The sequence below is a fragment of the Cervus canadensis genome, chromosome 22 (assembly GCF_019320065.1).
Source record: "Cervus canadensis isolate Bull #8, Minnesota chromosome 22, ASM1932006v1, whole genome shotgun sequence".
Lineage (NCBI taxonomy): Eukaryota > Metazoa > Chordata > Mammalia > Artiodactyla > Cervidae > Cervus > Cervus canadensis.
The window spans coordinates 16,820,415-16,834,076 of NC_057407.1; the positions used below are offsets into that span (position 1 = coordinate 16,820,415).

A 13,662-nucleotide genomic window follows, 5' to 3' on the forward strand; every position below is an offset into this window, starting at 1 on the left:
ACCAGAAGACAAGCGGTTAAAACCCAGGGACCACGCCTATCTCCTCCCGGGAAGCGAAACCCGTGACATCACCCCCACCACTTCCGGTTTGAGCGCGCCTTCTCTTCTGCCTGCCAACTGCACTTTCGATAAAATCGTGGAGTCTAATATTTCCTTCTGGAACCTCTATATTTTCTTCTTTTTTTCCATCCTTATGACTCTAGTTAAAGATAAAATTAAGCCAGATGGATTCGAAAAAAGCGTGGCTGTGGAGAAAAGGAGCAGGTGAGCTGCCCTGGCGAAAGTGCGTGGCGGGAGCTCAGTGGGCCTTCTCTTCGCTGGCCGGAAGTTGAGGCACTGAATGGATCCCGGAACCGGTGGCTGCGGCTTCTCCGTCTTTACTTGACACTTGGCGGTTGCTTAGCCGCAGGTCTTGACAGCCGCTGGGCCGCCAGGTTCATGTGGAGGCTCCCAGGCGTCCGCGCCGCGCTTCGTGGGGTCCGCACGGCGGTGGAGCGGCGCAGTCGGACCGAGGCGGCGTCTGAGACCTCGGTGGGCGCGATGGAGCGCGCTGTGGTGCGCTGTGTGCCTTCCGAGCCTAAGCTAAGCCTGTCATTCGCGCTGGCCGACGGCAGCCACAAGAACATGCAGCGCGACCAGAGCGAGCCGCTGGGTCGGGCTCTCAGCCGGATTGCTACCAATGCCCTTAAAGGCCACGCTAAGGCAGCCGCCGCCAAGAAGATCAGGAAGAACCGGGCAAACGCAAGCAGTGGCGTGGCCTGTGCTGGGCCTGGGCCTGAGCCGGCTGCAGCCTGCGAGCCCGTGGTGAAGCTGTACTACCGGGAGGAGGCAGTAGCTGAAGACGTGCTCAATGTGGACGCCTGGCAGGACGGTGCGGTGCTGCAGATTGGTGATGTCAAGTACAAGGTGGAGCGCAACCCACCCACCTTCACCGAGCTACAGTTGCCGCGCTACATCATGGCCGGCTTCCCGGTATGCCCCAAGCTCGGCGTCGAATTTGGGGATCCCACCGGCTCCCTCTTTCGCTGGTACAAGGAAACCAAACCCAGAGCGGCGGAGCCTGAGGGCGGAGGCCCCTCGTCATCGTCTCCCTCTTCGCTCTCTCCTGGTTGGACCGAGACGGGTGTAGACGAGCGCGTCTACACCCCGTCTAATGCCGACATCGGGTTACGGCTCAAGCTTCATTGCACTCCGGGCAATGGGCAGCGCTTCGGGCCAAGCCGGGAGTTGGAAAGTGTGTGTCCAGTGGAGGCTGGGCCCGGCACCTGCACCTTTGACCACCGGCATCTCTACACAAAGAAGGTGACGGACGACGCTCTCATCCGCACAGTCTCCTACAACATTCTGGCTGACACATACGCCCAGACTGAGTTCTCGCGGACGGTCCTGTACCCATACTGTGCCCCTTACGCTCTGGAACTCGACTACCGCCAGAATCTTATCCAAAAGGAGCTCACGGGCTACAACGCCGACCTCATCTGTTTGCAGGAAGTTGACCGCTGCGTGTTTACAGACAGCTTGGTGCCGGCCCTCGAGGCCTTTGGGCTGGAGGGCGTGTTCCGAATCAAGCAGCATGAAGGCCTGGCTACTTTCTACCGAAAGTCCAAGTTCAGCCTCCTTAGCCAGCATGACATTGCTTTCCATGAAGCCCTGCAGTCCGACCCACTTCACAAAGAACTGCTGGAGAAACTAGCTTTGTATCCAGCAGCGCAAGAAAGGGTGCTCCAGAGGTCTTCTGTCGTTCAGGTAAAGTGACTCCGCCAGTCTCTGTACATACTCGTTCTGGAAGGGGTGCCGGGGTGGGGGTGCTTATAATAGAGATGAAACTAGACCAGACTACTGAAAAGTGTTTGCTCTTGAATCTTAAGCACGTCATTTAGCCTTCATTCATTCATTGAGCAAATACTGAGTACTTGAAATGCGCCCTGCACACTTCAGGTTACCTGGAAAAAAGACGTGCTTACGATTTCTTGTATCTAGCTAAATAAGACAATTTGGTAGCTAATATTTTCTTATTGGAGAAGGCAATGGTAACCCACTCCAGTGTTCTTGCCTGGAGAATCCCAGAGACGGAGGAGCCTGGTAGGCTGCCGTCTATGGGGTCGCACAGTCGGACACGACTGAAGCGACTTAGCAGCAGCAGCATTTTCTTATTACTTACCAAACACTGTGGTGACACATTTTGAAGAACTTTAAATTTAAGTCTCCAGCATCTTTTACGAAGAGCTCCATAAATATTAGCTTTTAATTTTGGCTCATAGTAATCGTGCTGTTCCCGTTTTATAGATGTTACTCTACAACTCTGTCCATTTTTTAGGTAACTGGTTTTGTTCATATTAAGAAGAGTAGCTTCCATTTTTTGAGCACCTACTGTGTACCATGCACCTCTGAGTAAGCTCATTTAACTGAATTCACACAATGAAGTGTTCTCTTTGAAGTGGGTGATATTGCTTCTTTTTCACTCATGATGAAGCTGGTTTAGGAAAAAGAAATGTCACTTTCCAGGTCACACTGCTATAAATGGTACAGTGGGTATTCAAAGCTACTTCTGCCTGACTCCTATGCCTACACTTACCACTTAAAAACATCGTCTCCAACCTTAGGGTTACCATCTGAACTGTATTCATGCTACCTCTATATGCTGGGTTGTTATTAAAATATTATAATATTATATAATATCAATATATAAAAATATGAATCCCATTCATGTATATTCCAAAATTTTAAAGTTAAGTTTCATAATTTCGATCATACTTCATCAGCAGGGAAGGATTTGGAATAAAATGTCAGTTCATCATATAGTCTTAGATTAAAAAAAAAAAAATTTCAGAACAGGAAACAGAAACTGAAGTCAGCATTTTCTGTTTATCTTAGGTTTCTGTTCTTCAGTCTACAACAGACTCTTCTAGAAAGATATGTGTTGCTAATACCCATCTCTACTGGCACCCCAAAGGTAGGTTTTGTTGATTTTCACAAGTGGCTTGAACATGATAACTTAAAGTTGGTAAAAGCTGTTTTACACAAATACATCTTTTTTTTCTTTGTTTTGTCAAAATATAGTTTACACACAGTGCTGTACAATTTCAGGTATATGGCATAATGACTTATGTGTATTGCAAAATGATTATCACAATAAGTTAACATCCATAATCTCATATAAACACCCCAAAAAAGTTGTTTTTCCTTGTGATGAGAACTTCCGGGATTTACTCCCTTAGTAGCTTTCAAATATACCATACAGTGGTATTAACTATAGCCATCATGTTGTGTATTAATTACCCAATATCATTAATCTTGAAACTTGAAATTTTACATTTAACCACCTTCCTCCAGTTCCTCCCCAGACATACAAATAAATATCCTGAATGTTACCCAGATATTTGTGGGGTTTTAATTTTTTTTAAAGGCAGGTTAACATTAATGTTTTTTATATTCCTAGGTGGGTACATTCGTCTCATTCAAATGGCAGTAGCCTTGGCTCACATTAGACATGTCTCTTGTGATCTGTATCCTGGCATACCAGTTATATTTTGTGGGGACTTTAATAGTACCCCATCAACAGGAATGTATCACTTTGTCATCAATGGCAGCATTGCAGAGGATCATGAAGACTGGACTTCCAATGGGGAAGAGGAACGATGCAACATGTCTCTTAGCCATTTCTTCAAACTGAAAAGTGCTTGTGGTGAACCTGCTTACACAAATTATGTTGGTGGCTTTCATGGATGTCTGGATTATATTTTCATTGACTTAAATGCTTTAGAGGTTGAACAGGTGATTCCATTACCTAGTCATGAAGAAGTTACCACCCACCAAGCCTTACCTAGTGTTTCCCATCCCTCTGATCACATAGCACTTGTATGTGATTTAAAATGGAAATAGATTTGTGTCTAATAGAATTTAAATCTGCTTTAGTAGGAGATTTAATATGAATCAGAGTTTATGTATAACTTTCAAAGAGGAAAATTAGACACTAAGGTACAATATTCTTATCCTATTAGTTATGTTCTAGTGTCTTCATTACATGACTATCATAATGTTTGCATAATAGTTTCTCTACCCTTTTTTCCTACACTTGGAGGAAAAACAAAAATATTTATGGCTAGTAGGAAGAACACTGTGTACATTTTATAAGTACTTTTTTTTTTTGCTAATTAAGAATTTTGTAAAGAAAAAAAATACCTGAATAATCTTGTAATTTTTCTATCATAACACACTTCAGATTAAATGATGTATATATAATTAGGGGGAGAGCACATACAAGTTGAAGTGAGAGGACTAAGTTCTAACACAAGGAAGGAATAACATTAGGGCCTATCTCTACCTCAGTTTGGATGGCAATTTCATACAACTTCAGAGCTTTAACAAAAAAGTACACCATAACCAATTCCTATTGGTTTTCATCTTTTGTTTTTCAATTAACATAAGGTATTTTCACTGTCTTATTTTTAGGATTTAGTTTTTAGTGTATGGCATAAATGGACATACTTATGGTCCCATCCTTACTGCAGCTTATCTTAACTTTTAGGATGCAAGCACAGTTAGTATTCAAAGTGAACAGTAACATTATCAACTTGATCGTATTGTCTGTAACACTCTTACCCATGGAAAATGTTCATAAATCAACAGGGTATTTGACCCTATCATATTAGGTATTAGGAGAATAGCACAATGCATTATGTTTGAAGAACTGCCTACTGATATGGGCTTGAAATAGTGGATGAACCATGGAGTATTTCTGTGCTGCAAGTATTATTGAAATTCTTGGTTTTTCTAAATAGGAGAAGGGAGAGTAGTAATGGGGTTTTTGAGCATCTCTGGAATAAACTTATAGACTTGAACATTATATTATAGCTTGAGTTACAGGAAAACATTGTATATGTAATTTATATACTGTAAAATTTTTTAAAAATATGAAGCCAAATTCTTGAAAATTACAAATTATAGTTTTACTGATTAGAGTCTAGCTGATTAGTAACTAAGTTTTTCTAACTCAGTTATCACCATACTTTATTTGTAATGCTTTAGCTGCAGCCTCATGTTCAGGATAACCATAATGTCATCTTGTATTTCTGCGTTTAACTTAGACAGCTAGAGCTCACTTCAACCAGAGCTCTGATTTTCCAGTCATGAAGCCCTTTGTTCCACCTTCTTTAATCTCTAAGCCTGTAAGAACTTTCCTCTTTTGATGAAGTAGCCTGCATTTTCATATTCTGCTCACTGTCCAGTGTATTGTTTACTCTTAGTAATTTTGAAAATGAGAGGGTTTTACCTGCACTTCAGATTGAACCTTGAAGTGCTTAAAAGTACTTGAAGCAAAAAGTTAAGGTGGCAGTTTTTGGGGATCTTGTTTAGAAAAAGCTATAAATGAGAAATTGAAGCTACCAAATTGTGCCTTCCTAAATAGCATTTTAAAAGCATTTTAACATCAGTTTACAGATACACAATATATTGAAGCCAGAATCTGATTTTTTTGCAATTTTTTTTTCCGTTTAAAATTTGGTTTTGCTTTCGTTTCAAACAAACGTATTGACAGGACTTTGACAGTAAGCTGAGAAAACAAAAAGCTGAGAAACATAAAGTGTAATATGACGTCCTCATGCCCATGAGAGAAACATACAAGTCCTGTATTATTAATAACACTACAGCTAGCTATATTGAACTCTGGTCACAAAAATTCTACATACTATTAAACATCCACATCCTGATTCTTCAAATTTGGTATTTGCTGACTAGACAATGATCATGCAGGCATTTCAGAATATTAGAATATAGAGTATTATTTTGAAGTGCCATATACTCTGTTCAAGTCTCTAGTACACAGCTACGTTCATACGGTTACTCCAAAGTTGTGCTGTCACGGTGGTGTCCCACTCTGACCCCCATGGACAGGCTCCTCTGTCCGTGGAATTTTCCAGGCACTACTACTGGATTGGATTGCCATTTCCTTTTCCACGGTATCTTCCTGGCCCAGGGATCAAACCTGCATCTCCTTCATTGGCAGGTGGATTCTTTACCACTGTGCCACCTGGGAAGCCCAAAGTTAGGGAATGCTAAGAAAACTGTATAAATAGCATACCAAAATGTCCTTGTATATGAGTTAGAATAAAGTGTTATTTCAGAAATTTTTTAAGTGTTTAAAGCCATCTCTGTGATTGAATTTTTCTATTACATTTGGGTTTTTTAGTACATGTAATTAAATATGAAAAGTTGAGCGATTCTGGTGAATCAGATTGTACTATGTAACCAGCAAGGTACAGTGTACTAGCAAGAACTTGTTTTTGCTATAGGAATTAATGTTTTGAAATTTTATATTATTGATTACAAACTATAATACTTAAGAACACTATAGAATACATTATTCCTGTTAAATGAATTCGTAAACAGTTGCCACTCAGACATACAAACTGGTAGTTTATAATTTGTTAGCAAACAAACCATTTCTGACTATAATGTGATGTTCTTTAAATTCTAGAAACTAAAATCAGTTGTTAAAAATTTTCAAGAGTTTTACTCATTGGTGACTTTTTTGAGTCATCAAAATGTGGTTTCAGCTCAAGGTGGATCTCTGAGGAATAGAACTCAATTTAGAGAAGTCCAAAGAACGCTACTGTGGGGAAATCTCCCTGGGGGAAACTGATAGCTTTAGATCTCGTATTTTCCAGCTATGAAATGCAGGCAGAAATTTCTTACAAACTAGTCTGAGACAAAACCAAAACCCATATATAATGAAAAACAGAAGTTTGCACTATTAGTTTATTGTTAAGACCCACATGACAACTGAATAGGGAAAATCTTTTCTCTAAAAAAGAGCCAACTAGTTTTCCAAACGTAATACAAAATTTAAATCCCCACCTTTAAGTGTGGGAATTTGCTGGTGGTCCAGTGGTTAGGACTCTGGGTTTTCACTGCTGAGGGCCTGGGTTCTAGCCCTGGTCAGGGAACTAAAATCTTGCAAGCCAGGCAATAAAAAGAAAAAAAATGGAAAGTTTCAAAAATTTTAACATTTTGCTCAGTATAATACTATGGAAATGCAATTTAGATTTCATTTTGGAAAGGGAAACAATATTAAGAGGTTTAACTGATTTTGGTAATATTCAAATTCTGTTGTCCCACTTTATGAGAAAGTACATGCTTTAACATTGAAGGTTTAAGAGCTATTATTAACTTGGGTGATTTTTTTAGACACTAACTTCAAAATAACAGTACTACATTCTGAGATGATAATACCAGAACATTCTTTAAACTGAGGTGAAATTCATGTAAGACTAACCATTTTAAAGTATATAATTCCATTGTATTGAGTACATTCACGATGTTGTGTGGCTACCATCTGTTAACTACTTTCAAAACATTTTCATCACCCCCAAAAGAAATCCCATACCCATTAATTTATCCTTACCCTCTAACCCCTGGCACATACTAATCTGCTTCCTGCCTCACTGGACTTCCCTATTCTGGATATTTCATATAAATGGAATCATATGTTACATGACTTTTTGTCTGGCTTCTTTCGGTTAGCCTGTGTTCATCCATGTTGTATGCATCAGCATTTCATTCCTTTGTATGGTGGAATATTTCATTGTATGGGTACACCATATTTTGTCTGTACAAATGGACATTTTGGTTGTTTCTACATTTTGGCTATTGTGAATAAGGCTTATAAACATTTGTGTACAAGTTTTGTTTCAACAGCTATTTCAGTTCTTTTGGTTATATTCCTACCGAGTAGATTGCTGGTTCATATGGCGGTTCTACTTAGAAACTTTCTGAGAAAATGCCAAAATGACTTCCAGAGCAGCTGCAACGTTTTTTACATTCCCACCAGCAAGCAATCCACAAGTTTCAGTTTCTCCACATTCTCATCAACCCATTTCACTTTTTAGTCATGCAAGTGGATGTGAATTGGTATCTCTACCATTTTTAACTTGTTTAGTCTAATGATGTTGCTTCAGTCATAAACTAATCACAAGTGTATCACCCAATCTGTAATTTTTTCCCAGAGGACTCATCTTGAACTTTTAAAACTTTGTCAAGCAAGCAAGATCAATCTCATTCTTTCTTTTGAAGAAATTTGGAAAAACATTTAAAAAAAGTCTGGAATATATATAAATTAGAAAAAAGCAGCCTAAGATAACCAAAAAAAAAAAAAAAATCACTTGAAAAATGTGAGTCTACTTCAGTAAGTTCAGAGAATGAACTTGCTTTCTCATGTTGTCTTTTAAACGGTTTAGCCTTGCTCCACTCTTACCTACTGCTTTTTAAACCCCAGTTTTGGTTCACAGTAGTAGATAGTAAATGTCTAAATATCAGTTCCTGAGAAACTGAGATGGCCATTGCTGAATGTAATTTACCAAGTTTATAATACATAATCATTAAAAAAAAAAAGCCTAAACTCTGCTTATTAAAAAAAATCTCAAGTTTTGAAAAGAAAATCTTAAATTCAAGGTAAGCTTTAAACACACATTAAAAATAAAACACTGAACTAATATGACACTGAAAATTATATGCAAAAAACTATTTTGCAAGTTGGCCATCTTCAGTGTATTGAATCACTGAAGCCAGATGATAAAATAGTATTTTACATATAAATAATAATTTAAAAAATGTAGGCCTTAAAAATACTAAATCAGCTTATTGGCTGATGCCACCCTCAACAGCAACTGCCAGCTGAATTCATTCTATGATAAGACTCAAGGTCATTCAAAATTGCTGTTAACATTGTGTTAAGCTTTTACTCACAATTTTCAGTTTGCTTAAGAAACTTCACTAGAAAACAAGCTTAATCACTAATCTCCATCTTCTGCCCATTTTGTGTTGATTGTAGGTCACAGGTTTCATATAATGTAATCCATTCTTTGCCCAGTAACTCACTTTAATGATGTTACACTAGTGTTGTGTATCTCCCTAAGGTACTTATTTCTAGTTGGCATTTTTGCTGGTTTCACTTCATTTGTATTCTTTTATAACAGAACATGGTTCAACAGGGAATTGGATAGGATTTAGTTGGCTTTCTTGTACTGAATGAACAATATACATACTTCTAAAATAATATGTTGCATTTAAACTTTATTTTTCTTATAGAGTAATTTGAAGAAATAGTGTATCTATCCAGGGATAAAATCATTTAGAAATAACCCCACTTTTTGGAAGAAAACCAGCTTTAAGTGTGGTGTTTTAAATAATTAAGGCAAAGAATATTTATGCTAAAGCTGTAGAATTTTTCTTTTCTTTTTTTTTTTTTTAAAGATTTATTAAAGTATGAAAGAGAGAGAGACAGCTTCTGACACAGACATCGGAAGGGGGCAGAAAGAGGGCCCCCCTGCTGCTGCTGCTGCTGCTGCTAAGTCGCTTCAGTCGTGTCTGACTCTGTGCGACCCCATAGACGGCAGCCCACCAGGCTCCCCTGTCCCTGGGAGTCTCCAGGCAAGAACACTGGAGTGGGTTGCCATTTCCTTCTCCGATGCATGAAAGTGAAGCCGCTCAGTCGTGTCCGACTCTTAGCGACCCCATGGACTGCAGCCCAGCAGGCTCCTCCGTCCATGGGGTTCTCCAGGCAAGAGTACTGGAGTGGGTTGCCATTGCCTTCTCCTGTAGAATTTTTAAGTACTGTAAATAATTATGTTATCCCTTTTCATATCCTTTCATTACATACCTAAAGAAATCTGGCTTTTTACATCCTGGCTTGGGTCCCTTTTTTTCATCCTAAAGAATCCCACAATGCTTTGCTCTTCCAATACAAAACTGATCTTTTTCTCTTGAAGAATTTTTTGTCACTGCATGTCAAGTCAATTGACAAGGACTGGCTACGAAAAGAAACCCCATACTCATCAGCAGACACTCCCCAAGCCCCATCCCAGGTCCTGGCAAGCACTTAGCTTTCTGTCTCTTCGGATTTGCCTATTCTATACATCCCACATAGATGAAATAACAGGTGTCTTTTTTAACTGGCTTCACTTATTTTTAAGGTTCTTTCAAATTGTAATATTTATCAGTACTTCACTACTTTTTATGAGGAATAATATTCTTTGAATGGACATAACCACATTTAATCTATTCATCAGCTGATGGATAGTTGGATTGCTTCTACATCTTGGCTTCTATGAGTAATACTGTACATTTGTATTCAAGTTTCTGAATGGACATGTTTTCATTTCTCTTGGACATATATCTAGGAGTGGATCTGCTGGATCATATTAAGTGTTTTAACATTTTGAAGAACTGTCAGACTGCTATCCAAAGCAGTTGCAGCATTTTGTATTTTCACTAGCAATGCAAGAGGGTTTCAATTTTTCCACATCACTGGTATTTTACTGTCTTTTAATTACAGCTATCCTAGTGAGTGGCATGTTACTGTGATTTTGATTTGTGTTGCACTAATGGCTAATAATGTTGAGCATCATTTTATGTGTTTACTGGCCATTTTGTCTGTCTTTGGAGCCCATTTTCAAGAATTGATTTTCTACTGCTGATCATCCTTCTTTAAAAAAAATCATATTTCGAGAGTTCAACGGCAGATTCTGGAAATGCCGCCGAAAGGAAAAAGCGGTTCTGGAAAAGGGGGAAAAGGAAAAGCAGCCTCTGGGAGTGAGAGTTCTGAGAAGAAGGCTCAGGGTCCCCAAAGGTGGTGGCAATGCAGTAAAGGTTAGACACATTCTGTGTGAAAAACATGGAAAAATCTTGGAAGCCATGGAAAAGTTAAAGTCTGGAATGAAATTCAATGAAGTGGCTGCACAATATAGTGAAGATAAAGCCAGGCAAGGGGGTGACTTGGGTTGGATGACCAGAGGGTCCATGGTAGGACCATTTCAAGAAGCAGCATTCGCCTTGCCTATAAGTGTGCTGGATAAGCCTGTGTTTACAGACCCTCCAGTAAAGACAAAATTTGGGTATCATATTATAATGGTTGAAGGGAGAAAATAAAATTGTATGAAAGACAAAAAAAAAAAAAAAATCATATTTCACCTCTCAAGGCCTATACAGAAGAAGGCAAACCTTGCTCAGTCTGTGCTTAATATATCCCTGTTAGTAGAATGGCACTCAACTCAGCTTAAAGAGAAATACTGCCATCAAAGTACTTGGTCAGTTCCTGAGAGCCAGCTCCCTGCCTGCAGATGGAAGTGCTAAGCCCCACACCACCAGTCCATTGTTAACAGGAAAAGCATACCAGGAGCACAGCACAGAAATCCCTGACTACCAGAATATAACATTTTAAATAGTTTGTGGAAATAACTAAGATAAAGGGATATTTGTCCAAGAGTAACACAGTGAGAAACAAAAGCAGCCAAATAACTTTCCATAGCAGTAAGTTCTGTACCTAAATACAATGTCACAATGTATATGCTAGAAGGAATTTATCAAATGTATGTCTGAGCTTAAATAATTCTCAGGGTAAATGTTAACACTAAGTCCTAATCAATTATTAATGTTCATATTACTGTAGCCTTTAAAGTAAAATATTTAATTACTTTAATGAGATTAAAAATGTAAAGCTAGGGAATTCCCTGGAGATTCAGTGGTTAGGACTCCTTGCTTCCTCTGCAAGGGGCATGGCTTCATCTCTGACTGGACACCTAGGATCCCACATGACTTACATGGTGCAGCCAAAAACAAAACAGAAACCAGTGACATTAAAAACAAGAAGTCAGCAGACAAAACCAACTACACCAAAAGCTGGTTCTTTGAAAACATGAATAAAATTGTTAATTTTCTAGCCAGACTGAGAGGGACACATTACCTATCAGAAGTGAAGAAATTAAAGTGCGATCATCACTTCCCAGCAAGTATCTGGAAATAATTATTACTACATATGAGTAATTCTGTATACACACTAAAGAAAATGAAGTCTCAGTAAATGAGACACTGATAATCTGGAAAATTAAAATGTTCACTGAATTATTTTCAATGACTACCTAAGGTAAAGGGGGAAATCCATGGAAATAAATCTGCAACAAAATAACAATATCACCACAGAAAAGCAAGTGAATGATAGGGTAAGATAAAAGACAATGGGGAATATCACTGACAGAAAATGGTTCTATCCTCAACTAATGCTGCTAGCCAGCTTTTAAAGGAACCACAATTCCTCTTGTTTCTGTTAACATACTTAACAATTACTAGATAGAATATAATCTATGGGTATAATCAACTGTTCTGTATAAGACGAGGGTCACAAAGACCTCTTTTTGATTGATTAACACTAAGTTTAAAATCTATGTAAACAGTAAGCACTGAATATAGGTACTGATGATGTCAGTAAACCACGACAGTGAAAAGTGATTTTGTAAGCCTGCATTGTTTTAAAAAAATGTTAGCACAGTGAAAGGCATTTTAGGGATTCTTTCAATTTACACTTCTTCCCAATTATTTACTCACTTCTAATGGAAAAAAAAAAAAAAAAAAGAACTCAATTTAAAAACAAAACCAAGAAACTACCACCAAGACTGAAGAAAAACATATTTCTTAGGGTAAAAATATGCGAAGTTGGCAAGTTAATGTTTTCTTTGAAAAGCAAAAAGGGGACTTCCAACTTTGGTTGGTCCACACTTCCAACACAGGGGGTACAGGTTCATATTCAGGGAGCTGTGATCCCACACGCTAAGCAGCACAGTCAAAAAGTAAAATAAGTAAGAATAAGCAATCACACAAATCTTTATAAAACCCATTTAGTGAAAACTAGGCAATTTTAGATTCCTAGTGCAGTCCTTTTCAACAATGGTGTAGTAAGAGCTGCCATATGCCGAAAGATTATATGGATTCTCTTTATTCTGTCTTCAGAGTTCATTAAAGCACCCATATGCCGAAAGATTATATGGATTCTCTTTATTCTGTCTTCAGAGTTCATTAAAGCACCCTTGACTTAACTTGGTTTAGTTTTTAATTAATACAAGTGTTAATTTAACTATGATCCCATCACTGAACCTACTGTAGTTTTGCATCTCCTAGTTGAGCCCCATAAAACCACTCACACTATTTACCCTGTCCAAGTTTTATTCAAGAAATAAGACCTTTCTTATTCAGAAGGAAGAAGTTAGAGAAGTTAAACTTACAACAAATGACACAAGTTTAGCATACATTTTTCCTCCCAGCAACCCGTTTGACAATCACCAACTACTTTTTTCTAATTTTCTTTCACTTTGTCCAGTTTTTTTTTTTAATGACTCAAAAATAGGCATTATTTTACAAGCATGTATTTGGTTTTGAAAATAAGATTCCAATACATAACTTTAAGCCATTAATAATCATACAAATGCAAGCTCTATAAAATATATAAATTATAGTAAAAAACCCAGTTACTCATTGGGTTACCAAGTTGAGTTCTTAGTAACTTCATAGATTAAGTTCATGAGGTATATACCTTATGACAGAATTAGTCACTTTCTGCAGAAGTTCTGAAATTTGTGATGCTAAAAAAGAAAGTGCTTGTGAACTCTGTTCTCCTACATAGGAGAGCAGCATCACTAACAACCTATGTATTATGCCATGCAAACAACACTTGGATGTTTTTTAACTAATGTGAGCTGTGAAACAAATACATGCATATATACTTTGGGGGTAGTTCATTTTATTACAGGTTTTTACTCTTGATCTGACTTTAGAAATGTACAGCATCAAAATGGTATTTTATCAAAGAACACTAAATTTTTGAAGTTGCTCCCCACT

At 38.3% G+C, this 13,662-nt stretch overlaps 2 protein-coding genes across 2 annotated transcripts; both read left to right on the plus strand.

Moving 5' to 3' along the window:
• Positions 1–303: 303 nt before the first annotated feature.
• PDE12 (phosphodiesterase 12) lies at positions 304–8,044 on the plus strand. The gene is made up of 3 exons (XM_043441940.1): positions 304–1,746; positions 2,875–2,953; positions 3,440–8,044. Exons 1-3 carry the CDS (start codon positions 439–441, stop codon positions 3,880–3,882), a joined length of 1,830 nt encoding a protein of 609 aa, XP_043297875.1. The 5' UTR covers positions 304–438; the 3' UTR covers positions 3,883–8,044.
• A 2,459-nt stretch (positions 8,045–10,503) lies between these two features.
• Positions 10,504–10,938, plus strand: LOC122424300 (peptidyl-prolyl cis-trans isomerase NIMA-interacting 4-like). The gene is given in 2 exon segments (XM_043441942.1): positions 10,504–10,616; positions 10,618–10,938. Coding segments are annotated over 2 exon segments (396 nt in total). The 5' UTR covers positions 10,504–10,526; the 3' UTR covers positions 10,924–10,938.
• The last annotated feature ends 2,724 nt before the right edge of the window (positions 10,939–13,662 follow it).

Bases quoted from the DNA above. Each gene is read 5' to 3' on its own strand.
- PDE12 (XM_043441940.1), top strand. From the start codon at position 439: ATGTGGAGGCTCCCAGGCGTCCGCGCCGCGCTTCGTGGGGTCCGCACG. The intron at 1,747-2,874 runs GTAAAGTGACTC...TGTTTATCTTAG, and splicing joins AGAGGTCTTCTGTCGTTCAG to GTTTCTGTTCTTCAGTCTAC. The intron at 2,954-3,439 runs GTAGGTTTTGTT...TTATATTCCTAG, and splicing joins TCTCTACTGGCACCCCAAAG to GTGGGTACATTCGTCTCATT.